The sequence below is a fragment of the Aquarana catesbeiana genome, linkage group LG05 (assembly GCF_042186555.1).
Source record: "Aquarana catesbeiana isolate 2022-GZ linkage group LG05, ASM4218655v1, whole genome shotgun sequence".
NCBI lineage: Eukaryota > Metazoa > Chordata > Amphibia > Anura > Ranidae > Aquarana > Aquarana catesbeiana.
This window is the reverse complement of record NC_133328.1, coordinates 478,521,789-478,547,576: the sequence shown is the minus strand read 5'-3', so window position 1 is coordinate 478,547,576 and position 25,788 is coordinate 478,521,789. Positions and strand designations below refer to the sequence as shown.

At 39.2% G+C, this 25,788-nt stretch overlaps 1 protein-coding gene across 6 annotated transcripts in view; it reads left to right on the top strand.

Moving 5' to 3' along the window:
• The window catches only part of ZNF521 (zinc finger protein 521), a 474,304-nt gene that overhangs the window by 191,192 nt on the left and 257,324 nt on the right, over nucleotides 1-25,788 (top strand). For 4 of the 6 annotated variants that reach the window (XM_073631494.1, XM_073631495.1, XM_073631497.1 and 1 more), the window contains 2 exons: nucleotides 1,395-4,747; nucleotides 25,368-25,452. In XM_073631494.1, the coding sequence (XP_073487595.1) occupies nucleotides 1,395-4,747; nucleotides 25,368-25,452 (3,438 nt within the window). The remainder of the gene's footprint in view (nucleotides 1-1,394; nucleotides 4,748-25,367; nucleotides 25,453-25,788) is intronic. The other 2 variants (XM_073631496.1, XM_073631498.1) reach the window with 1 other exon arrangement.

The following is a 25,788-nucleotide window of genomic DNA, read 5'->3' as shown; positions in this document are numbered from 1 at the left end:
TACCTCTCAAACATCAATAAATTATCTTAACACATTAGGGCACCTGTAAAAAAAACATACTGCCAACTATGAAATATAGATCTGAAACCACGAGCATGATGGAAACTGAATAACTACCCCCACTTACTTTTTAACTGAAGCATTTAGTATTTTTTTCCTAAACTTTAGAGTAGTGACACATTTTTGTATCCCCTCCTGTGTATTTATTGTGATACCCTGTTATGGGAAAATCCTTCTCACAAGCCATTGCACCAGTCAAACTAACTTTTTTGTCCTCAGAACAGGAAGTCGGGGGAATCTCCCCGCTGAAGATAACTACTGTAAAAATATGAAAAAATATGACGAGGTGCTAACCCTTTCTCTTTTTACTGTGCTTTTGTTGATTTCTATGGCCCTTTGTTACTGAGATAAGAAATGGGAAAAATCGTTCCACACTGGGTCAAATGCAACAATTCTAACATGGCCAAGGTTCTTCACTGCTCTGTTCAAAAGCTAATGCTGCGCACACACTGTCGTATTTTTCGGCTACAAAAGTCCGACAGCCCGTCCGACAGCCCTTCGACGGACTTTCTAACGAAGGGACTTGCCTACATACGATCACACAAAAGTCTGACGGATTCGTACGTGATGACGTACACCGGACTAAAATAAGGAAGTTGATAGCCAGTAGCCAATAGCTGCCCTAGCGTCGGTTTTTGTCCGTCGGACTAGCATACAGACGAGCGGATTTCTGGGTCCGGCGGAGTTACGACGTAAAAATTTGAAGCATGTTTCAAATCTAAAGTCCATCAGATTTGCGGCTGGAAAGTCCGCTGAAAGTCCAGGGAAGCCCACACACGATCGGATTGTCCGTCGTATTTGGTCCATCGGCGTCCGTCGGACTTTTGTGGACGAAAAGTCCAACCGCGTGTACGCGGCATTAGACAACTTTACTCCCTTCATCAACTATTTGGCATGACATGCTTTTGTGTGTAATTTTATTACAGTTGAAACCACCTACTACAATTACAACTTTCAATATAAATTGGTAATCCTATAACTCAATTTTACAACAAAAGGGAACCTAATGGTTTTGTCCCAATTTATAAAGCAGGTGTTCAGTGTTCCAAAAATACACTTGTATAGTTCATCTATATTTAAAATAAATGTCTAGTTAAAGCCAAAACTTTTTTCAATTTGAAAACCCAGGGGATCTTGAGACAACTTAAAGGAAATATTGTGTGTATTGGTAAACAAAAAAAATTTTTTTTTGGATAAAGAATACATAAAAGATCGAAAAGGCTCTGGTTGTTTGGGTATCAATAAACGGGTTAATGACTATATCTAAAATAGACAGACATGCTTTATTTCTTTATTTCCCTGTGGTTTCTAACATGCTGTATTTTCTCTTTTAGATGGCGCAGATGTAGATGATGATCCTTCTTGTTCGTGGCCTGCATCCTCCCCATCTAGCAAAGACCAGACATCCCCAAGTCACGGAGAAGGTTGTGATTTCGGTGAAGAAGAGGGTATCCCAGGGCTACCATATCCTTGCCAGTTTTGTGACAAGTCATTCAGTCGTCTCAGCTATTTAAAACACCATGAGCAAAGCCACAGTGACAAACTTCCTTTTAAGTGCACGTATTGTAGTAGATTGTTTAAGCACAAGAGAAGCCGAGACCGCCATATAAAACTTCATACTGGAGATAAAAAATATCACTGCAGTGAGTGTGATGCAGCATTTTCCAGAAGTGATCATCTCAAAATTCATCTGAAGACTCATACCTCCAACAAGCCATATAAATGTGCCATTTGTAGAAGAGGGTTCTTGTCTTCAAGTTCTTTGCATGGTCATATGCAGGTTCATGAGAGGAATAAAGATTGTTCGCAATCAGGAACTAGAATGGAAGAATGGAAAATGAAAGACACACAGAAATGCAGTCAGTGTGAGGAAGGTTTTGACTTTCCAGAGGATCTTCAGAAACACATAGCTGAATGTCACCCTGACTGTTCTCCAAATGATGATAGAGCTGCTCTTCAGTGCATATACTGCCATGAACTTTTTGTTGAAGAAACCTCCTTGCTGAACCACATGGAGCAAATGCATAGTAATGAAAAGAAGAATTCTTGTAGTATTTGTTCTGAGAGTTTCCACAGTATTGAGGAGCTCTACAGCCATATGGACAGCCATCAGCACCCAGAATCCTGCAATCCAAGCAACAGTCCCTCTTTAGTTACTGTAGGCTACACTTCTGTATCAAGTACTACTCCTGATTCAAACTTGTCTGTTGACAGCTCCACAATGGTAGATGTAGCTCCCCCATTACCTAAAAGTCGTGGGCGTAAAAGGGCTTCTCAGCAAACTCCTGATGTCAATGCTCCCTCAAACAAACAAGCAAAAGTTACTTACAGTTGTATTTACTGCAGTAAACAATATTTCTCAAGCCTGGCTGTTCTCCAGATACATCTTAAAACTATGCATTTAGATAAACCAGAGCAAGCTCATATCTGTCAGTACTGCTTAGAAGTCTTGCCCTCGCTCTACAATCTAAATGAACATCTCAAACAGGTACATGACGCTCAGGATCCAGCACTAATAGTATCTAGTATGCCTGCCATGGTGTATCAGTGCAACTTTTGCTCTGAAATATTTAATGACCTTAACATGCTCCAGGAGCACATTAGAAGTTCACATGGGTTTGCAAACCCTATTGCAAAAGATAGCAATGCATTCTTTTGCCCTCACTGCTACATGGGATTTCTCACAGATTCCTCATTAGAGGAACACATTCGCCAAGTTCATTGTGACCTCAGTGGTTCTCGCTTTGGCTCTCCAGTATTGGGTACCCCAAAAGACCCTGTGGTTGAAGTATACTCTTGTTCATATTGTACCAATTCTCCAATCTTTAATAGTGTACTTAAATTAAATAAGCACATAAAAGAGAATCATAAGAATATTCCGCTAGCTTTGAATTACATCCACAACGGAAAGAAATCTAGAGCTCTGAGTCCCTTATCTCCTGTTACTTTGGATCAATCCTCTTTAAAGATGATGCAGACCATTGGTGGCACTCCTTCAAGACCTGCAGGCGAGTACATCTGCAATCAGTGTGGTGCCAAATATTCATCCCTTGATGGTTTTCAAACTCACTTAAAAACTCATCTTGATACTGTTCTGCCAAAACTGACGTGCCCCCAGTGCAATAAAGATTTTCCTAACCAAGAATCTCTTCTGAAGCATGTCACTATACACTTCATGATCACGTCTACATATTATATTTGTGAAAGTTGTGACAAACAGTTTACTTCAGTGGACGATTTGCAGAAGCACTTGTTAGACATGCATACATTTGTTTTCTTTCGTTGCACCCTATGTCAGGAAGTGTTTGACTCCAAGGTCTCTATTCAGCTTCACTTGGCTGTGAAACACAGTAATGAAAAGAAAGTGTACCGCTGCACTTCTTGTAATTGGGATTTCCGCACAGAGACTGACTTGCAGCTCCATGTAAAGCACAATCACCTGGAAAACCATGGAAAGATCCACAAATGCATTTTCTGTGGTGAATCCTTTGGCACTGAAGTAGAGCTACAGTGCCATATTACAACTCATAGTAAAAAATATAATTGCAAATTTTGTAGCAAAGCTTTCCATGCCATAATTTTGTTGGAAAAGCACTTGAGGGAAAAGCACTGCGTATTTGAATCCAAAACGCAAAACTGTGGAACCAACGGAGCATCTGAACAGGTTCAGAAAGAAGAAGTGGAACTTCAGACTTTGCTGACAAACAATCAAGAGTCCCATAATAGTCATGATGGCAGTGAAGAAGATATTGAGACCTCTGACCCAATGTATGGCTGTGACATTTGTGGAGCTGCCTACACAATGGATTCTCTTTTGCAGAATCACCAGCTCAGAGATCATAATATCAGACCTGGAGAAAGTGCAATTGTTAAAAGGAAGGCTGAATTAATTAAGGGCAACTACAAGTGCAATGTTTGCTCCCGTACTTTTTTTTCGGAAAGTGGTCTGCGGGAGCATATGCAGACTCATTTGGGGCCAGTGAAGCATTACATGTGTCCAATATGTGGAGAACGTTTCCCATCCTTATTAACTCTTACAGAACATAAAGTGACACACAGTAAGAGTCTGGACACTGGCAATTGCAGAATTTGTAAGCTTCCTCTGCACAGTGAGGAAGATTTCTTAGAACATTGTCAGATGCACCCAGACCTAAGAAACTCACTGACAGGGTTTCGCTGTGTAGTGTGCATGCAGACAGTAACTTCAACCCTGGAGCTTAAGATCCATGGCACATTTCACATGCAGAAGACAGGAAATGGATCTGCTGTTCAGGCCACTGTACGTTCTCAGAATCTGCCGAAGTTGTTTAAGTGTGCTTCTTGTTTGAAAGAGTTTCGCTCCAAACAGGACTTGGTGAAGCTTGATATTAATGGTTTGCCCTATGGTCTGTGTGCCACTTGTGTTAATCTTAGCAAAAGTGCCAGTCCAAATGCCAATGCAGTTTTAAACACAAATCGCCCCCCTATTAATCAGACTGAAAGCCAACCCTGTGTAGAAGGAAAAAATAAAGTGTCTGTGCTCAAGACCCGATGCTCTACTTGTAATGTTAAATTTGAATCGGAGAATGAACTTCAAAACCATATTCAGACTATCCACAGAGAACTTGTATCTGAAAACAACACAGCCCAGCTGAAAACACCACAAGTTTCACCAATGCCCAGGATCAGCCCATCTCAATCTGAGGAGGTAATAGTTTTGTGCACGTGTGTAATTTTGTATATTTGGCGACCACTGTATTTTTCCAAGAATGCTAAAGGATGCATAGATCTTTGGTCAAATCACGCAGGTGCCTGTCAGTTTAATTCAAACCATAACCTGATGTAAACTTTGTTCCAGACTACTGCACCTTGCCAACATTCATGTCTCTAGCTTGATGGCCAACCATTCTTTCCTTAACAATGGATGTAACTATATGTACAGATTTAGTTCATTATAATAATTTTTTTAATTAAACAAACTTAATGTTTAGAATTTTTTTTTTTTTTTCAATACAGGTTTTAATAACGTAGTTCAAAATAATTAAAACACTATTTTAGCAGAACCTAGTGTTTCACATCATCCATCTACTGATGAGCAGTGGTTTGATAAAGTAACTTTTTTGATTTTTGCTTTTATTAAAGTGGATGTAAACCCCAATTTTTTTTTTTTTTGATGTCATAATGTAGAGCATAAGATTTTCTATCATTTGAGCCCAGTCTTGCCACAAAGAGTTAATCCAGCTCTGAGCAATCCTTTTATTGTTCAGTGAGATAAAACTTGACAGACAGAGAAAAACTTTGTCAAATCCTCCCCCTTGCTGTGAGTGACAGGTGATTTACATATCTCTGCACTAGCCTAAGAGACAGGCATTATTTTTTTATTCCCTCCCCCACTCCTTTCTTCTGCTGCTCTGCCAGGATTGGATGTACAACAATTTCCAATGGTTCTGCCTCTCTGCCTCTCCTCCTCGTGCTTCCTGGTCTGCACATGTGCAGGAGTAACATGAGCACGCTCTGCTTTTATCACAGAACGCGCTCTGTCACTCCTGCACATGCACACGAGTCTCACCAGGTGTGAGGCTCGTCCTGGATGCCCGTGGGAGTGTAGTTTTGGTCGGAGGTGTCCTCTGACTTCACGACTCTGCCCACCGAGCACCGAGAATTAAAATGCCCACAGAATCGTGAAGATTGCGGGGCTCCTAGCAGGTGAGGGGGTGACTATTTAAATACAAGGATACATGCAGGAGGCATGTAAAGCCTTATATATATATATTAACTCTGCTAATGCTTTCAAATTGATGACAGTGGGTTTACATCCACTTTAACTTAATCAATGTGCTGTTAACATGAAGAAGGCAGCTCAGACTGAGTATGCAAAAAAAAAGTTATTGCAAGTTATATTCATTGGGGTTTTTTTTTTTTTTTTGTTTTCTTTAGATAGATAGCATTTTGAGCAATTGTTTTAATGACAGTGAAGGAGGTAAGGTCTAAAGGGAAAATGTTTGAAGGTAAACAAGCTGAAATTTAGGAGTCTAAAGTAAGCAATTCACTGCCAAGCACTAGAATGCTATTACACATTTTAAGGTAATGCCTTTTGTTCTATTCAATTCTTATATTCATATTAAATGTTCACTTCTTGTCCAATTCACGCTTAGGTTTTACATATTTAGAAACCTAACCTATGTTCTGCTTAATCGTGCACTTTAAGAGGGGCTGTAGAGGTCCAGATCCTCTTGTGTGCCAAGCCTTCTCCCATACACAAAGAATTCTATAGTGTATAGAACTGTCTTGTATGAATATTAACCACCTCCAGTCCGTGCCAAGTATGACATTTCTCTCACGCATGTAAAAATCTGCATTTTTTTTTGCTAGAAAATTACTTGGAACCCCCAAACATTATTTTTTGGAGAATAAAATGGTTTTTGCCATTTTTTCCGTCTCACGATTAGGGCTGCAACTAACGATTATTAATTAATTAATTAATGGATTAATCGGATAATAACCTTAAAAAAGTGTGTTTAATTTAATATGTAAAGTTTAAAAAAAAAGGCAATTTATTCTTAAATATCTCTATGCAGTGGTAAATATAAATAACTAACTATACGGTTAGGGAGCAAAATCTCTAATCCACTCTGAGAATAACAGACAGAAGAAATATACTGTATATACTATTAGAGGAGATATATACTGTATATACTATTAGAGGAGATATATACTGTATATACTATTAGAGGTTGAATCTGTAAATATCATCAGACTCAGAGATCAAATTTTTTATTTAAAGAAAAAAAAAAATTAAAGACTGTTTTGCTGATTTTCAGACAGAACTGTAATATATTATATGCTGGCCATACAAGAAAGATGTCTTCCTTCAAAAACAAATGTAATTTTAAGAACGTTCTTTTTCTAATCATTAATGGGTCAAATCGACGTTCTTTTGGACCACAGTGATGGGAGGATTGGAAGGACCAGAATAGAAAACTTCTTGGTCAAAGGAATTTTCAGACAGTGTATGTGGTTTTCGTTCAGAAATTACATTCATTTTCAAACTGAATGTTAAAAGCAAGTGAAATTTTCAAACTACATTCTTTCATTCAGAATGTACAAAGATTTTTCGTATGAATATTCTTATCCGAAAATCAATAGTGTATGGCCAGCATAAGGCTCGGTTCACACCTATGCAGTTTGCTTTTGATCCGTTTCTGCTGTGCTTTTTGCTGTGCGTTTTTCATTTTTGCATAAGTGATTTTGCAGCAATTTGCATTTTGACACACACTACATGCTTTTCTGCAGCTTCTCAATTGAAGTCTATTGAACCAAAAAAGGCAAAAAAAAGCACCATTTTGCATTGAGAAAATTCCCTGACCCTTTCCAAATACGAAGCGGCTGAAAAAAGTAGCAGCAGAATCCTTTTTTTTTTGTATCCCCTGTAATATAAATATATATATATATATATATATATATATATATATATATATATATATTACACACACACACCTAGAAGTCGGATATATGGGCATTTTAACTAGGAGTCAGGCATGAAGCTATGTGAAGGGTGGCATGACATGTATGGAGGGTGTACTGAGCTGTATGTATGCAGAACTGTATTTCCTGATATGTAAACAAATAATGCCTTCTGTATGCAGGCCGATTAATCGATTATGAAAATAGTTGATAACTATTTTCAAAAACGATTAGTTGTCCATTAATCGATTAGTTGTTTCGGCCCTACTCGAGATATTTAAGCAGCAGTTTATCACATGCAAATTTTCAGGAAAAAATACTCTTTAATGAATTTTCGTGCACACAACACAATATAATACCCAAATTTTGGTAAAATATAAAAGATTGTTATGTCGAATAAATGGATACCTAACCTGTTACACTTCATATCTATGCTTGTAGAATGGCAACAAACTACAGTACCTAAAAACTGCCATAGGCGAAGCTTTAAAAGCCCTTCCGGGTTACCAGTTTAGAGTAACACAGGAGGTCTGGCACTGGAATTACTGCTCTCAGTCTGATGTTCGCGACAATACCTCACATGAATGGTGCGATTACCGTTTACATATATGTGTGCTGGACCTATGTGCGCATTTGTGCATGAGCACAAGGAGGTGAGGGGGGGCGCTTTAAATTTTTGTGTATTTTTTTTAAATTGAATTTATTGCTATTACAAGGGATTAACAAACATCCCTTGTGATAGCATGGGCCGTTGCAGGTCGTCTTTAGAGAGATCTAAAATCTGTTATACCCCAGATCTCTCCTCTGCCCTCCAGAGCATCTGATTAAACAGAGATTGGTTTGATCAGACGCTTTACAAGCTGGTAACCGCTTGTAAACAAGCCAAAACTGAAGGTGATAATCCTGGTTGTTTCCGGTTTCTGATATCGCACAGGGGGAGGAACAATGGAATTTTCTGCCACTCTTCCTGGTGGATATGATGTGACTGGTCGCATCAGTACCGGGCACCCCAATGGGGATGAAGAGCCAAGTATAGGCGGCAGAAGGTGTGGGGAACCTTCTTCCGCCACATGTAAAAATGATAACCTTTACATGAAATCCCATCACCGCTCTAAAAAATCGTAGCTGCAGCCATGATCGTGATATCATTACTCTGGTCTGAGGACGCATATGCGACATCCATATGGCGGAGGGGAAATGGTTAAGTAAAACAGAGTAGCCTGTCGTTGCATTAGTACACCAGAAGAATGATCCCTCATAACTTAATGTGTATGTGCCTTTGTAGTCGGGCTGTATTGTATTTAAGGGGGCATGAGCCAGATTGTTCGTCACTGGTTACTTTTGTTTACCAGCAATCTGTGTGTGAAGAGACCTGCCTGTTAACGTCATAGAGCTTTGCTGCAGACCTAAGCAAACCTGCTCCTAAAGGTATTCATTATCAATCTTGTGCCTGCATGTTGCTCTTGTGCCTTTAGCAGGGGGCAACTAATGTTCTAGCAAAACGTGTATGTTTGTGTGTGTATGTGTGTGTGTATATATATATATACACACACACACACACACACACACTATATTACCAAAAGTATTGAGACACCGGCCTTTACACGCCATGAACTTTAATGGTATCCCAGTCTTAGTCCGTAGGGTTCAATATTGAATTGGCACACCCTTTGCAGCTATAACAGCTTCAATTCTTCTGGGAAGGCTGTCCACAAGGTTTAGGTGTGTGTCTATGGGAATGTTTGACCATTCTTGCATCAGTGCACAAAGCAAGGCCCATAAAGAAATGGATGAGCAAGTTTGGGGTGGAGGAACTTGACTGTCTGGCACAGAGTCCTGAACTCAACCCGATAGAACACCTTTGGAATGAATTAGTGGAGACTGTGAGCCAGGCCTCATCATCCAACATCAGTGGCTGACCTCACAAAAGCGCTTCTGGAAGAATGGTCAAACATTCCCATAGACACACTGCCATTAAAGTTTGTGTGCGTGTAAAGGCGCCCCAATACTTTTGACAATATAGTGTGTGTACATATGTAATTTATGTTATTAGTGTACTGTTTGGTCACAGTGCATAGCTACCACACTTTGTTAGAATCTTTCTCCACTTTTAAGAGCTTTACCTATTTTGCTATATACTAGATATAGAAATATGCAGATTAGCCAACATAGGGGCATATTTCACATTTTTAATCTCTCTGCCTCTCTTATTAGCAACTGCTGAGATAAAACTTTAGCCACGCGAGTCTCATATTATTTTGAGTGAGCCAGGCTATCACTGCAAGGGGGAGCTGTAAAGAACAACCATTTTTTGCCACTGCACAAGAGGTAAAGCCTACGTACATACACTGTGTGCACAATTATTAGGCAAGTTGTATTTTTGAGGATTAATTTCATGATTGAACAACTATAGTGCTCTTGGTCAATCCAAAATGTTTATAAACCTCAAACCTGAATATTTAAGAAATTAAAAGTGAAGTTTGGGCTTTCTCAGAATATCTGTGTGCACAATTATTGGGCAACTATTCGGCTGGGCTCGCACACCGCACTGAAATCAGATCGCATGGGTGTTCAGACCCATGCAATCCAATTCCATTATATTACAAAGTTCTCACTGCGTTCTGCAAACCTTAATTTTATATTGACACCCGCAGAGAGCAGTGTGAACTGCCTGTGAGTCAGATGTGATGCGGGAACCCGCACAGGAATTGCCGTCGTGCCCGCATCACACCAGTGTGAACCGAGCCTTATGCCGGGTACACGCGGTCGGACTTGCCAACGGGACAAGCTCTGTCAGCATTTCCGATGGAAAAATTTAGAGCATGTTCTCTATCTAAGTCCGTCAGAAATGCTGACAGAAAAAGTCCAATGGGGCATACACACGGTCCGATTATCCAACCAAAAGCTCCCATCTGACTTTTTCTGTCGGAAATTCCGACCGTGTGTACACGGAATTAGTGTGCAGAATTATTATGCAACTAAATGAAAAACAATTTTTCCCATCTCACTTTATTGTCATCTGATAAAGTGAGAATAATAAACAACTCAATATTTACAAATAAACATTTCTGACATTTCAAAAACAAAGTCAGTGGCCAATCTAGCCACCCTTCTTTTCAATAACCGTGCCTTCCATTCATGGAGTCTGTCAGTTTCTTGATTTGTTGATCAACTTTTTGTGCAGCAGCAACCACAGCCTCCCAGATACTGTTCAGAGAGGTGTATTGTTTTCCTTCACTGTAAATCTCCCATTTAAGAAAGGCCCACTGGTTCTCAATAGGGTTTAGATCAAGTAAGGGGGCCATGTCATTATTCTTTCATCTTTAAGCCTTTACTGGCTAGCCACGCAGTGGAGTACTTGGATGCTTGCGGTGGAGCATTGTCCTGCATAAATATCATGGTCTTCTTGAAAGATGCAGACTTTTTCCTGTACCACCACTTGCAGAAAGTGTCTTCTAAAAAGTGGCAGTAGGTTTGGGAGTTGATTTTGAGTCCCTCTTCAAACTGAAAAGGTCCAACTAGCTCATCTGTAATAATACCAGTACACCCCTCCACCTTGCTGGCACCTGAGTCAGAGCTCTGTGCCCCTTACTGATCCAGCCACCAGCTCATCCATCTGGTCCGTCAAGAGTCACTCTCATCTAATTAGTCCATAAAACCTTTGAAAAATCTGTCTTCAGATATTTCTTGGCCCAGTCTTGACGTTTTAACTTATGTGTCTTGTGCAGAGGTGGTCAGGTTTCAACCTTCCTTACCTTGGCCATGTCTCTGAGCACTGAGCACCTTGTACTTCTAGCACTCCAGGTAGGTTGCAGTTCTGGAGTATGACAGCACAGGAAGATAATGGGTTCCTGGTAGCTTCACGTTTTGATTGTTCTCAAATTTTGGCAGTTAATTTGCATCCTTTTTTTTTTTTTTTTCTCAACAAGTTTCTTGCGACCCTGTTGACTATTTGCAACAAAACGTTTGGTTCTGTGATCACATCCCAATATCTCAGCAATTTCAAGAGTGCTGCATTCCTCTGAAAGACTTTTGACTTTTCAGAGTCAGTTAAATCTTTTTTTGACCCGTTTTTCCTGAGGTAAAGAAGCTGCCTAATAATTATGCACACCTTGATGTAGGGTGTTGCTCTCCTTAGGCCATACCCGCCCTCGTTACACAAATAAACATCACCCGATATGCTTAAATCCAATAAGCATTCAAGTTTATACAGCTTGGAGTTGGACCATATGCATAAAAATTATGATTTGGTCAAAATATTAACTGGCCTAATAATTGTGCACACAGTGTAATAAATATAGCTGCCTCCAGTTACAATGTTTCTGAAATATTAAAGGAGTACTATGGTCACAGCATACTTTAAGTTTTTAAATCCTCACCATTGTAATAGCAATACAACCGCATGTTATGTTGACAATTCGACTTAAGCTTACTTGAGAAATCTCCTTTTATGTTGTGATTACTGCCCATTTGCTGGCCACTGCCCATTTGCTGGCCATCTTTCCATAACATCCTGGATTCCCTGCAAGCTTTGCATCATCATCTCTGCTGTTTACTTTCAGTTTCTAAGGACTACATATCTCACGGTACCTTACTGCCTGCAAGCAGTGATTCCTGTACTCTTCCTCTGCCTGTTTGCAAAATTTTATAACAAACTGCAAAAAACATTTTTTTTTATTTTTTATTGTTTCTTTAGCAAACAATAAAAACCCCAGAAGTGATTAAATACCACCAAAAGAAAGCCCTATTTTGTGTGAAAAAAATAACAATTTCGTTTGGGTACAGTGTTGCATGACCGTGCAGATGCCATTCAAAGTGTGACAGGCTGAATGCTGAAATTGGTCTGGGCAGGAAGGGGGTTTAAGTGCCCAGTAGGCAAGTGGTTAAAAGAAGTAGGCTATAAACAATTTAAATGCAATGTGGAAATATTAGACCATAGATACATTTTAACACTCTAAGAATATTTAAATTTTACTGATCTTTTATCATACACATGTTAAAATAAAAACACAATGCCTATACATTTCTTTTAACAGGAGATATTTTAGTGAACTAGAAAATAACACTTAAATTTACAACTATTTATGTCATGGCCCACATACTGAGACACGATTTAAATGTATATTACTCCCTCTTATCACCACAAGACAGAAAGTTCCAGCATTAAACCCCCGAGATTTATCTGGGGAAAGAGGGTAATCTTTAAAATTGATTGTTGTAATGCATTAACAATGTAGTAATGCGCATTGTGAATTTCCATTGTCATTGAAGTTGTAGAATTGTGCATACCAGTGCGCTGTGTGTCATAAGTTAGAGCCTGTTTATGTTAATAGATTAAAGTTCAAATCATTTTAAAGAAAATAGCTAGTAGTAGGTGCCTTACACTGATAAGGGTCCCATTGCTAACCGTCTAAACCCCTGTCACATAATTAATTAAAAGCCAGGGTGGAGTTGAAAAGTGCATCTTTAAACAATGACTTGTATTTATCCAGGCTCTCATTATTTCAGTCCGCTCAACAATCTTGTAACGGACAAATCTCTTTCTTACCGTGAAAGGGTTACAGACCCCACAATTCAGCACACACGGTCAGTAGGGAGCTGATGGTTGTTGTGTGCCTTTGCTTCACTGGACTTTGCTTTGATGAGGCATGACCTGAAGAAGATAAAGGGCTTAATTTATTATTTTGTAATTTTCAGTACCACATAAAATGAAGAGTCTGAACGGGAGTAAATTGGAAGCAGCATTGTGCCTGGGGAGTCTCTGCATCACTATGCTTGCTTAGAGGAGAGCGTAAAATCACCACTTACATGTACTACAGTTATAAATATTACATATAGCATATTGCAATAGACATTGCAACAAGATGAAATTCACACAGATACACAGATCATTTTCTTTGACAACTTAATCTTGTGGAGAGCGCTGCAGATTCTATCGCAATAAAAAAAGGGAGCAACATCCACATTTGACATTTAAAGGGACACATAGTCATCACTTTCCTAGTTTAATTTTACCACAGCATAGTAAAGGTCACATCCTCTGTGAAATATGAGAATTTCATTGATGTTCATTTTTTTTCCTATGGTATATCAGTGGAATATGAAAATAATATCAACCGTGTTTTCATAGCTGTTTTTCTTTTAAGTCCTCTGTCACTGCAGGTCAGTCTGGTTGGGCCTCAGGTGGTTTCGCTCCTGATGTCAAGCCTTACCTCACCATAACCCACGCACTTTGGTGTTCTTCCTGAGCCGTGTAGCAAAGTATTGGTAGTTTTAATTAAGCCCTTGAAGATTCACTGTACATTTCTACCATATACAATTTTTGTTCAAAATTGATCTGGGCCCTCACCTCAGAAATCCTCTTTTTCAGAGGGATTACATCTTATTGAAAATTCAGGAAAGACGATATTTCCCTGTAGATGGTTCAATATCAAGTGTTGATAGTGTTCTACATTCCAAGTAATTGAGGGGAGGAGAAAAGCTGTTCACTAAATTGATGATTTCAGGATTGCTGGTAGCAGGGCAAGTTAAGCTTGTAGTCACATGTGTCTATAGATCTCCTTTGTAACTCGCTGAGGTGTATTAATAGGTCTGCAGGAGAAAAAAAAATATATTGCATCTCGGATGGTTTCTGCTGTAGGCTATCTGTGTTAAGATATTTAAGAAAACATGGCCTTTTACATTTTAGTGACTTGGGTAAATATATTATGCAGTGACAGATGTAGTTGTATATGACCAGAGCTACATCATTTGAATTATCTCGTTCTAAACAGTCCTGGATTTACACCTTTGGAGGGGGGGGGGGGGCAGGGCACTAGGCACTACAAGTTCGGGGACCCCACAGCATAGAAATTAAATTATATGACAAATAAAAAAGTAAACCTGAAATGAATGATTCAATAATCGAACTATGTTTAATCAGTCGATCTGATGGGAAGAAATTGCCAATAAACTTCCCTCTGAAAGATTGAGAAAATCACAAACTTTTTATTATTTATTTATTTCAGGTACTTGTACAGCGCCGTCAATTTACGCAGCGCTTTACATATACATTGTACATTCACATCAGTCCCTACCCTCAAGGAGCTTACAATCTAAGGTCCCTAACTCTCATACTAGGGACAATTTAGACAGGATCCAATTAACCTACCAGCATGTCTTTGGAGTATGGGAAGAAACTGGAGTACCCAGAGGAAACCCATGCAGGCACAGGGAGAACATGCAAACTCCAGGCAGGTAGTGTCGTGGCTGGGATTCAAACCAGTGACCCTTCTTACTGCTAGGCGAAAGTTTTATCCACTACACCACTGTGCCGCCCTTTTTCTAACCTGAGGAGTAGAGTCTACGCAACTGTTCACGATTCTGCAGATTGAGAGTTAACAATATACAGTATTCCTGAGAAGAGTGAGTATCATTGAGCGTAGGTACCCTTTTCGCTGAGTTCTCTGTAAAATTTTTACAAGGATTATGGGAAGATCCCTCTTTCTTTTTGCTAAGTGGATGGAGTTGACAGGCACACAGGAGGTGGTGTGTATGGATCCACAGGCTGAAAGGTTCTGGAAATGGAAAATCACTTGTGGGAAGTCTGGTCAAAGCATTTGGGACATGGAGACCCACTGGTTAGGAGTCAACATCACTACTACACTCAGGGCAAGACATATAAAGAAGGAAGGTCCTTTACTCTCTGCCAATTTTGTCAGACACTCTATGTAGTTCTGGCTGAATTCTGATCCAGAAACACGCCTGTCCCAAATTCAACCAATTCTCGTAATTTCAAGTAAAGCTTGCTAACAACATTTTACCCCATTCAAGATCGCAGAGTGTTGGATTCGCCCTTGACCCAATCAGGGTCAAGCGGGGGGGGGGGGGGGGTGTGTGAGCTTCTCTCGCAAATGTTTTTAACTGTGATAAATCAAAAAATGCTGGTCCATTTTTTTTTTTTAAATCAAAAGGAACTTTATTGAAAAATCAATAACAGAGAAACAGTACAGAATTCCATATTGGTACATATTATGCTGAAGCACTTTGCATTTAGTATTCAACACCATCGGCACATAATCACATTACATCCGCATAAGATTCAGTTGCAACAATGGAATACTCTGTCACAGAGTAACTGAACTACAGCAGCCAATTTACAGAAGTAAGCAGTCCATAATTAGGTCTGCAGGGGCTAAAAAAGGGAAAAGCTAGCCATGGTGTCCACATTTTCACATTTGTTCGAATTTTTTTTTTTTTTTTTTTTTTTTTTTTAATAATTACATTTTATTGAATATGTTGCAAAAGTTCCACTCACAGCACATAGCCAGGTAAAACATACTCCAATATATCCTTATTTTATTGTTAGAACAGGGCTTATATCAGTCCTATAAAACAATTCATGCAAGCTAAAAATTAGATCACTATAGGTGGGTATGCTATTGAGTGTTCCTCGTGGGCAAAAAATTGCCCCAAGAAAGTAAAAGAGAAAAAAGGTAGAGAGAGAAACAAAAACAAAAAGCTAAAAATTTTTTTTTCAAATTTTCTGCACTACCCCTGTGCTGGTAGATAAATTTTTCCAGTCTTATAGTGTCACCCATTTGCATCAGCCACTCCTTCACGGTGGGGGAATCTGTCGATTTCCAGTGCCTCAAAATTAATTTCCTGGCCTAGAAAAGGGCCCTAGCTATGGCTAGTCTAGAGGTGTTTTCCACCGGAACTTCATCAATAATTCCCAACAGGCATAGTTTAGGCTGTTCTATGAGATGAATCTGAAATACTCGGTTTATAATCCCTACCACCTCCTTCCAATGTATGTGCAGTTTGGGGCACCTCCACAACATATGGATCAGGTCGCCATGATCCCTCATGCATCTAGTACAAGATGGATCATCACGCACCCCCATTCTCACTAGTCTAGCCGGCATATAGTGAAAAGTAAAATTTCTTTTGTGCAGCGCTCCAAAAAAAATGAAAAATTAATGTATATACAAACTAATGTACACTATTCAATGACTGCAAAGACTAATGATAACACACATTAAACTAAAGTCCATGTGCCATCATATAAAGTTTTGAAACATAAACACAACAGTCTTTGAGTAGACAGTGAAAACAAATTGTGTAACTAGAAGTGGGATTCCACGTGACATCAATGTTGAAGTGAAGAGATAGACAATAGAACCACCACTGGTTAGTGAGGAGGCTTACCGGAGTGAGAAGTCTCAAATGTGCTTATGCTCAGTGAATCAACAAGGCTTATGGTGCAACCACCAAAGTATGGGATCTCCACATCTGGGATCCAGTTGTTAGACAATCCAATTAGTCAAGAGATGTCACTGAGAAGCAGTCCTCAGAAGTAGTATCCAACTGGTCAGACCAAATCCTCTCAAGTGTTCAAAATAGCATGACCAAAAAAGAAAATACTCCACATAGTGTGAATCTCTATAAACCTAAAAAAATTATTAAAAGAAAATTGGAAACACTCACATTTAGAAAGTGGATCAAGCGCTTAAAATTGAGTTTTGTGGGTAACGCAATGACTTCAGCAGGGCTCGTCTCAACGCGTTTCATCTAAAGAGACATCATCTAGGGTAGCTGGCATATAGTGGACATGTAAAGGAACATATAATTGGGATAACCTTTGGGCCACATTCAAAGAATACAGGGGAACTGCCGCAAGAGCGTCCTCCCTTTGGTCCTCCTCAAATGCTCCGACATCTCTTTCCCATTTGGATACCACCGCTGCGGTGCTGTGAGGGAGGGACTTATTGAGTAACATATAGTAGCTACAGGAAATGAACCCCTTGTACGAGGTAACCTCCCGCATGTAATTGAAAATTGGCGTGGGACTGTGTTCAAGAGTCAATCACCAGTTGGACCTTAATGGAATGCTGAAGCTGGAAATAAAATAACATGAATGAGGGGAGTCCAAATTCTAGTTGTAGAGCATGAAAGGGGCGTAGCTTGCTATCCCTAAATATTTGAGTCATATGAGTAATCCCATATTGTTTCCATTTCATGCTATATTGTAGTTTCTCCAACTCCACGCACCGCTTATTCCCCCATATGGGGCTGAACCTGGTGTATCCCTCAACTTGTAATGCCCTGACTTTATTCCATACTTTCTGCATCAAATTGTAAGTGGGGTACAGCTTTTTTCATTTAGCAAACTTCAATGCTTCCAGGCTCCCTGCAACCTCCCCCTCAGTGGCAATCCGGAGATGTTGCGCCATTCAGTCTACCAAGTTCAATATCAGATCTTTATCTGGGCCTAGAACTCTGGCTATGTGTTGAGAATTGTGGAGTATGTAGGATCTGTGGCATTAGGATCATTTTAATCAAGTTTAACCTACCCCTACCGGGGAGATTTTCAATCTGGAACATACCTTGACCTGATCTCGGCAATGGTTTAGTAACGGGGACGGGTTCAAGGTGATATATTTCAGAGGGTGGGGTGTGACCTGTACACCTGAATATCTGAACTCAGAAGATACAGGGATATCCATTAGGGATACTGATTGGTCTAGTTTCTTATCTAACATCATGAGGGTGTTTTGGACCAAATGCTGGTCATTAACTTCACTCCCTCATGATGGGTCTGGGCTGTTGCCTGGCACTTTGCAACATTTTTCAAACTTTTCCTTTGTCCCACCCACTTGTCTCTCCTGAACAAGGCAATAAATTGCATGACAGTCATGTTAAAACAGGCATCTCGAATAGTAAAATAATTTGAGAAGTTGAAATGTAAAACATCTACCAGAATCCCTAATCCCTTTCTTTGCCTCTGAAGTAAGCTTAACCTGTGTCATATATTGACACTCACACACATTGTTATTTTTGTTTAAATAATTAAACTAATTCTATGATTAAATTTTTTTTCTGAAAGGAAGTCTGGGGCACTGTCTAGCGGGGGGCCTTGGGAAATTGCCCCTTTTGCCCCCCTATAAATCCAGCACTAAGCAATAATTCTTAGATTTAAAATCATTGTTCCTATTTAAAAAAAAAACACGAGAATGGATGTAGAGAAAATTTAAAGAAACATATGATGATAGAAATGCAGGAAAGCGGACTTGCTGTTTTAAAGGTGCAAGCTAAGCAGCTGTTTTCTTGATGCTGGATTCTTGATGAAAAAGCCTGACAGGGGTGCATTTCTAATCAGTATACTACAACTGCCATCAACTTGACGTGGCCATGAATAAATGGGTCAAGAATTTGTTTTGCTGCATGGATACTTGAACAGAGAAGGTAGACTAAATGAAAAATGAAAAGGGCAAATGATAAGGCTCTCAAACCCTATTCTTTGGGTATGTTGTGGGTCCACGTCACCATCAGTATCTTAAAAGATGAATAAACAAGGTTAATTGCTAACATTAATCATAATTTAAAAAGTCTCCTTTTATTTATGTAAAACCTTTATATCAAAAGGAACAAAACTGTTTACTGTAATTGCTTATTAAGTGTTAGATGGGTTGACTTCAGTTTGTTAGTGTATTTAAATTTGCTAGTCCATCTAACACTAACTTGCCCGCAGACTGACAGTGCTGTTGTCCAAAGGTGTATCTGTGCTACTTGATGCAGAGTGGAGGCATTCTAATACAGGTAGTGTGCTACTGGCCAGATCATCAGATAAGAACAGAGAGGAAAAAACAAAAACAAATGCAACATCACATTTTATTTCGTTTTGTATGGTGCAGGAAAGGGCTTGAGCCTTGAGTAAATTTTTCCTTCATGTCAGGGCAGTAAGTGATGGAAGCTCTCCCCATTGGGGTCTTTTTTTTTTTTTTTGTTTGTGAAAATATTTGAACAATACATACAGTCATGTCCTCAATGTGGAATTGTTGAGGTAACATCTAAAGAGGAGGCATGTCTGTGTGAGTTTGTAAAATAGTCAAAGGCTTTACACAGGTGTCTACACCTAATGCTGACTTGCAATACAGAAAGCATGTAAGCAGGTGTAAATTGGAGAGGGAAAGGAGAGAGAAGGTGATTTGTGGGATAGATTGTAAGCTCCTTGAGGGTAGGGACTGATGTGAATGTACAATGTATATGTAAAGCACTGTGTAAATTGATGGCGCTATACAAGTACCTGAAATAAATAAATAAATAAGTAAATAAAAATAAATAAAATCTGTGCCAACTGAGGGATCAGATAGTATTTTGTTATATTTGGGTATGTTGAGGTAGTCTCTCAGTCTTTAGTTGCCCCAAAGCAAAGTTTTTTTTTTATTTTTTTTTAGTGTTCTAGTTTTTAGTTTCTAGTTTATAACACAAAGTAAAATGTACATTTTTGGTAAAGTGGGACAGGTCGAAATGTCTGACAATACTTTTATAGCTGTCTGTGCCTGGGATTAGAGACAGAAAAAAAAAGTGGTATAATTTACCTTTCCCCCTCCTCCCCTTGCCATTAAAAAAAAACACTTCTGGAGTGTTGAACTTTGAGTATTTCTTTAACCCGGCCTTTGTAAACTGCATTAAATACCTTACATTAAAAGCAAAGATTTTGGTCTAACGTAGGTAGATCTATACAGTGTCTGTGTGTATGTATGTATGTATGTATGTATATATATATATATATATATATATATATATATATATATATATATATATATATATATATATATATATATATATATAACATGCCTGTGTGTGCATGTGTGTGTGTGTATACTAATTAAAGTATAAAAAATCTTTTGTTTGTGCTGTATAAGTACTGATGTTAAATCCATGATATTATCTGTAAAATATGTTCACAATCTAGGCAAGTTAGAGGAGCAAAATGTAGATTTGGTTCCAATAAATAATCAACTATTTTCCAATGGAACCTCTTAAACATTACTCCACAAATCTAACGGGACTCAGATTGCATTACTTCATCAGAAATGTATTTTCGATTAGTTGCAAAGAGTTATACTATATTTTATTAGGCAGTTAAACAAGATAACCAGTTGATGTAAAATTGGCTTTCTTCCTTTTTTTCCCCCCTAGAAAACATAATCTGCTCTTTATTGTAGGTTGGAAAAGTTTTATATATAAAACCTACTTGACATTTTAAACCTTACTATGAGTTTGTGGATGATAATCTTGATTTCCAGCTGTTTTTAAAATAGTTTGTAGTATTTCCATATTGAGAAAAAATACTACTATAATTTGTTATGTAACGTTCTACAGCCAAAAGTTTAAAGCTGAATTCCAGCCTTTCCTTCCAGCTTGCACGGTTGTATAGGCTCCTCTCCTCTATAGAAATTGCCTAATTTGATTTCACTGCATACTGTGAGCTTCTTACAGTGTGAATTCGAATTTTCAGCAAGTAAGATAGAGCCAGCCTTATTTCTTGGCTGTGGGTGTCCAGCATCATCTAGTTGTTTCCTCCCCTGCTGTATGGCCCTTTAATTCATTAGATTTCAGTCTTTTTAATTATGAAGACTAAGCATCGAAGTGAACATTGCCTTGGGCAGTCTGTATGCAAATGTAGCACATTGGCTAAGTGGTAAGCACTTCTGCCTAGCAGCACTGGGGTCATCTGTTCGAATCCCAACCATGGACTATCTGCCTGGAATTTGCATGTTCTCCTTGTGCCTGCATGAGTTACCTCTCACACTCTAAAAGACATACTGGTAGATTAATTGACTTCTGTCTAATTTGGCCCTGGTATGTATATGTATGAATTTTTGTTGGGGACTTTAGAATGCAAGGTTCTTGAGGGCAGGGACTGATGTGAATGTACAATATATATGTAAAGTGCTGTATAAAATTGATGGTGCTAACATGGGTGTTCAACCTGGGGCCCTCCAGCTGTTACAGAACTACAAGTCCCATCATGCCTCTGCCTTTGGGAGTCATGCTTGCAACTGTCAGCCTTGCAATGCCTCATGGGTCTTGTAGTTCTGCAACAGCTGGTGGGCCGCAGGTTTGAAACACATGCTATAGACGTACCAGTAATAAATAAATGCAGTGTCCTAGGAATGCCTATTCTTTCAGACATTCACTGAGCAAAGCATTTTGAAGTTTGCATAATTCAAGAGCCAGTTCACTGTTTGCATCAGGTCTGAAGGTTCTTGAGAGAACTGGTGCAGGGTGCTGTGATGTTTTCAGGAAGTCGTGACTCACCCTGCTGCCCTCTTCCACCAGGCATGACCTGCCTTGTATTGCGTAGAGAAGAACCAGGGATGATGTTACTAGGTCTAAAGTATAGTATGTAATGAAAACTGAACATTTTCTTTGAGGGGGTAAAGAAGGAACCAGGGAAGGCAAAATCCAAGCAGATTAAAGTTCAGCTTTAAAGTGACTGTGAAGTCACATAATACAATTACTTGTACCTTCTCTGTTTTAGTAAGATCTAAAGTACTGTGTATCAGTTTTTTTTTAACTTATAATCCTAAAATGTAAAAAATGTTTTAAACTTATAATCCTAAATACCTTCTTTCACAGCGCCACTCTGTGGTCATGTGACCTCTCTCCTTCCCCGATCTAAGGAGAGCAGTGGGGAGGGGCTGAGATTTCCCTCTGAAGTCTGCCAGCCAGCAGAGGGAGGTCTCGTGACCACAGTGCGGTGCAGTGAAAGAAGGTATTTAGGATTAGAACTTTAAAAACACTGACACACAGTACTTTTCTAAAACAGAGAAGATAAAAGTAATTGTGTTTTAAATATTGCAGCAGGTTAGTGGCGAGAGGGGAGGGGCGCTGATGAGATTGGCTCTCACTACCCAGATTTAAAATGACAGGCAGTCAGGGAGGGAGGGGGAGACTGTGTACACAAAACGGGATGACGGAGGCATGTAAACTGACCACGATGTCATAGGGCAGCAGACATGATTTCCATGGTCAGTTTACATAGAGGGACACAGGAACAGGCAGGATGAACCAAGTATTTTAGATCAAAGAAAGGGACAAATTACACCGCAACACACTATGCTATTGATCATACTGTAAAGGAACAGGAGCATTTTTTTTTTGTTTTGTTTTTTCTTTTTAGGGTTACAACCACTTTAAGTATGAAACATAGTGGGTAAAGATTAGATCTTCTTTTTAATACTGTTTCTGATTCCATTGGGAAGACTTTCTCTTGCTCTTCTATATATGAAAAAAGAAATTAGAAAAAAAGTTTCACTTAAACATTGTACTCCTTGTTTTACATATTTTTTTCTTTGTGAGAGGTCTGCATCAGGTCAGGGGGCCACTTGTAGTGATCTTCTGCTCCTTGTTATTGGCAAGCAGCAGATTATTTTTCTGTCATCTTTTGCTCAGCCCTACTCTGCTACAGAATGGCTTTGAATCTCCCAATTCCCATGATGTCATATCTCATGTAACAATGGTTTCTGTGCTTTTTGGCTAAGTACTGGTTCCAACTCAAAACCAATTAGTCCGTTTTGTGGTGTTTGTGCTAAAATTGCTTTTGGTTCAACTATTTTCAGCCATCTGTATTCTAAAATGGGGTGATTGTAGCTTACGCTGACCTCTGGAAAAACCTCCACCTCTCTCAAAGAATAGGTCTCAAAAGTGTGCACCGAGTTGAATGACTCCCTGAGAGGCGCAGTTGTTACAGTGGCATGAACATTTGATGTAATGCAGCTGCTGAGTTCAAATGTGGCGACATGTGCATTGCGGGGTTCGGGAGGGGGGACAGCAGTCCTTCCTGTACTGCTAGGGGGCACTCATCCTAACAACTGCTCCATCCTAGAGAAAAAGACAGGACAGAGCTGTGAAAATTATCAGAAGTGTTTGGGGGAGGCTTTACTTTGTTAAAAAAAAAAGGCCTACACAGGTATGTTAGGAGCTTTCTCTCTGTAAAAATCATCATCAGAACACCAAACATATATATATTACACACACGTACTTTTTCACCCTGAAAATTGGGTGCAAATAGTGTGGGCATGTTATACGCCGATACTGCAATTTGGGCTGCCTAGGAGGGGAGGGTGGCGGGACTAGCGCTGTCAGATTACATACAGCGAGGATCTCCTGTTTACTCAGCGCCCTCTGTAATAGGAAGTCCCGTCTCCTGGGCTAGCATTGGACCAGAGTTCTGTTTATCATAGAAGACGGTCCAGGAGGCAGGACTTTGTATTAAAGAGGCCGCCGAGTAAACAGGAGATTCTTGAAACTTCCCTCCTAAAATGAAGGTGCGTGTTATACGCCTGTGTGTGTTATATGCCAATAAATACAGTAATTTAGCAAAGACCCTAGAGAATAAAATGGCAGTCGTTGCAACTTTTCATATCACGCGGTATTTGCGCAGCAATTTTTTTTTTTACAGGTTTAGAGGTACAGAGGAGGTCTAGTGCTAGAATTCTTGCTCACACGAACGTTCGTGGCGACACCTCACATGCGTGGTCTGACCACCGTTTACATATGTGGGCGCATTTGCTTCTGCCTTCCAGCACGAGGGGCAGGGGCACTTTACAAAAAATAAAATATTTTTTTTGTTCTATCACTTTCATTCCTATTACAAGAAATGTAAACATCCCTTGTAATAAGAATAAGGTGTGACAGGTCCTCTTGATGGAGAAACCTGGGGTCAATAAGAATCCAGATATCTCCTCTACCCTGGAAAGCATGATAGAGAGAAAAAAAACATTGATCTGTGCTTTCCAGAGTAAAACACTGGCAGTGTTTATATCACGTCTTGAAGTAGTTTACAGCCTTCCAGGATCATAGAGATGGCCGGGGACCATCTGGTCCACAGCCAGCTCTATAGTAATCCAGGGCCACTGCTGGATCGGTTCTCTGGATCCCCAATTGCATGGAAGACCCAGAGAGGCACCCGAGGGCTGCGGGGGGGGGGGACTCCTCCCTCCCTCCCTCCCTCTGTCCCTCTCTATCTCTCTCCCTCCCTATCTCTCTCCCTCCCTGCGCCTGTAAAAAAGCTATCCAGTGGCTTACTTATGAGCCTCTAGGATGGCTTTTACAGGATAGGGAATTGCTGGCTGAAAACAAAGATATCTGGTTGATGCCTGTAGCTGCAGGCATCATGCGGATATCACCACATCAACCTAAAGACATCATATGATGGCCTTCTGGCGGATAGTGATTACAGTTGAATTTGTTTAAAATTATGGAATAGTGTCCATGAACTGCATAGACTATTTTTTAAAGCTGAACTAATCCTTTCATTTGCCTGTTATTCCTCCTGAAAATATATTTTGACAGATATTTTTGGATATTGCAGTGTTAATTTTTAGATAGTATGTCAAATAACACTTGTTGGATAGAGAAGGAAAGCACTAAAGACATGCGTTCTTAGTACCTATATATCGGCACAGTTTTACTTGTGTTTACAAGTGCACTTTTCCTCAAAATTGCACTTCGTATGAATTAACAAGGAACATGCTAACATTAATAAAAAAAAATTACTTGACATGCCATGAATAAAGAACAGTTAATCCTGAGCTCCTCATGTGACCTAAAGCCTTGGCAGCCTATATCATATTCTCTCTGACTACCATGTTACCTTGGGTTTTACATCATTACAGACTTTGATTGTTTTCATCTGGGAGACGCTGTCATATAAACCAGCAGTAAGATAAAGGGATTCACTAGGAACCACATTAGTAGCACTAATAATCAGGAAACCGAGCCTTGAAATGTAATGAACAAGTATGGCTGCCACTATGTGCATATATAATACAATACATAGAAATACATTTTTTTATAAACTAAAACACAATGATGAACTAAAAACTTTAAGATTATAGTTTCTATTTAAGGCAACTTAGCAGATAATTATTGGATTTAGATTCTGGAGAGATACTATTTTCACAAAAATTTTCATTTTTCCTTTTATTATGGCCTAACTTGTGTTTGTTTTATGTTTTGTTTTTAATAATAACATTTTCTCTTTAAATGGCTTTTAACCAATGTTTTAAATATATATATGTTTTTGACAGAAGAAGACTTACCAGTGCATCAAGTGCCAGATGGTATTCTATAATGAATGGGATATTCAGGTCCACGTTGCAAACCACATGATTGGTAGGTGGAGATTTTATTTCAAATGTATTTCTGAAATGTTAAATTTATAAATGCAATACATTTGCAAAATTGGCTTGTGTAGTTACTGTCTAGGGGCAACTTTTTTTTGCCTTCAACACATTCCTGTTCTATACCAGTTGATACAAAGTGTATCTGTAACCAGGAATGGAGTATGTGACCATGCAGTGACTTGCATACTGGATAAAGAAAAAACATTTCTTCTGAGCTTTAAGAGTAGCATTAAGTGGCTAATTGGTTGTCTGACAGACGTCCGATCTTTTTCTGCAGTTAAAAAAATTAACTGGCTTAATTTGCTGGGGCATTTCTTGGGTTGAG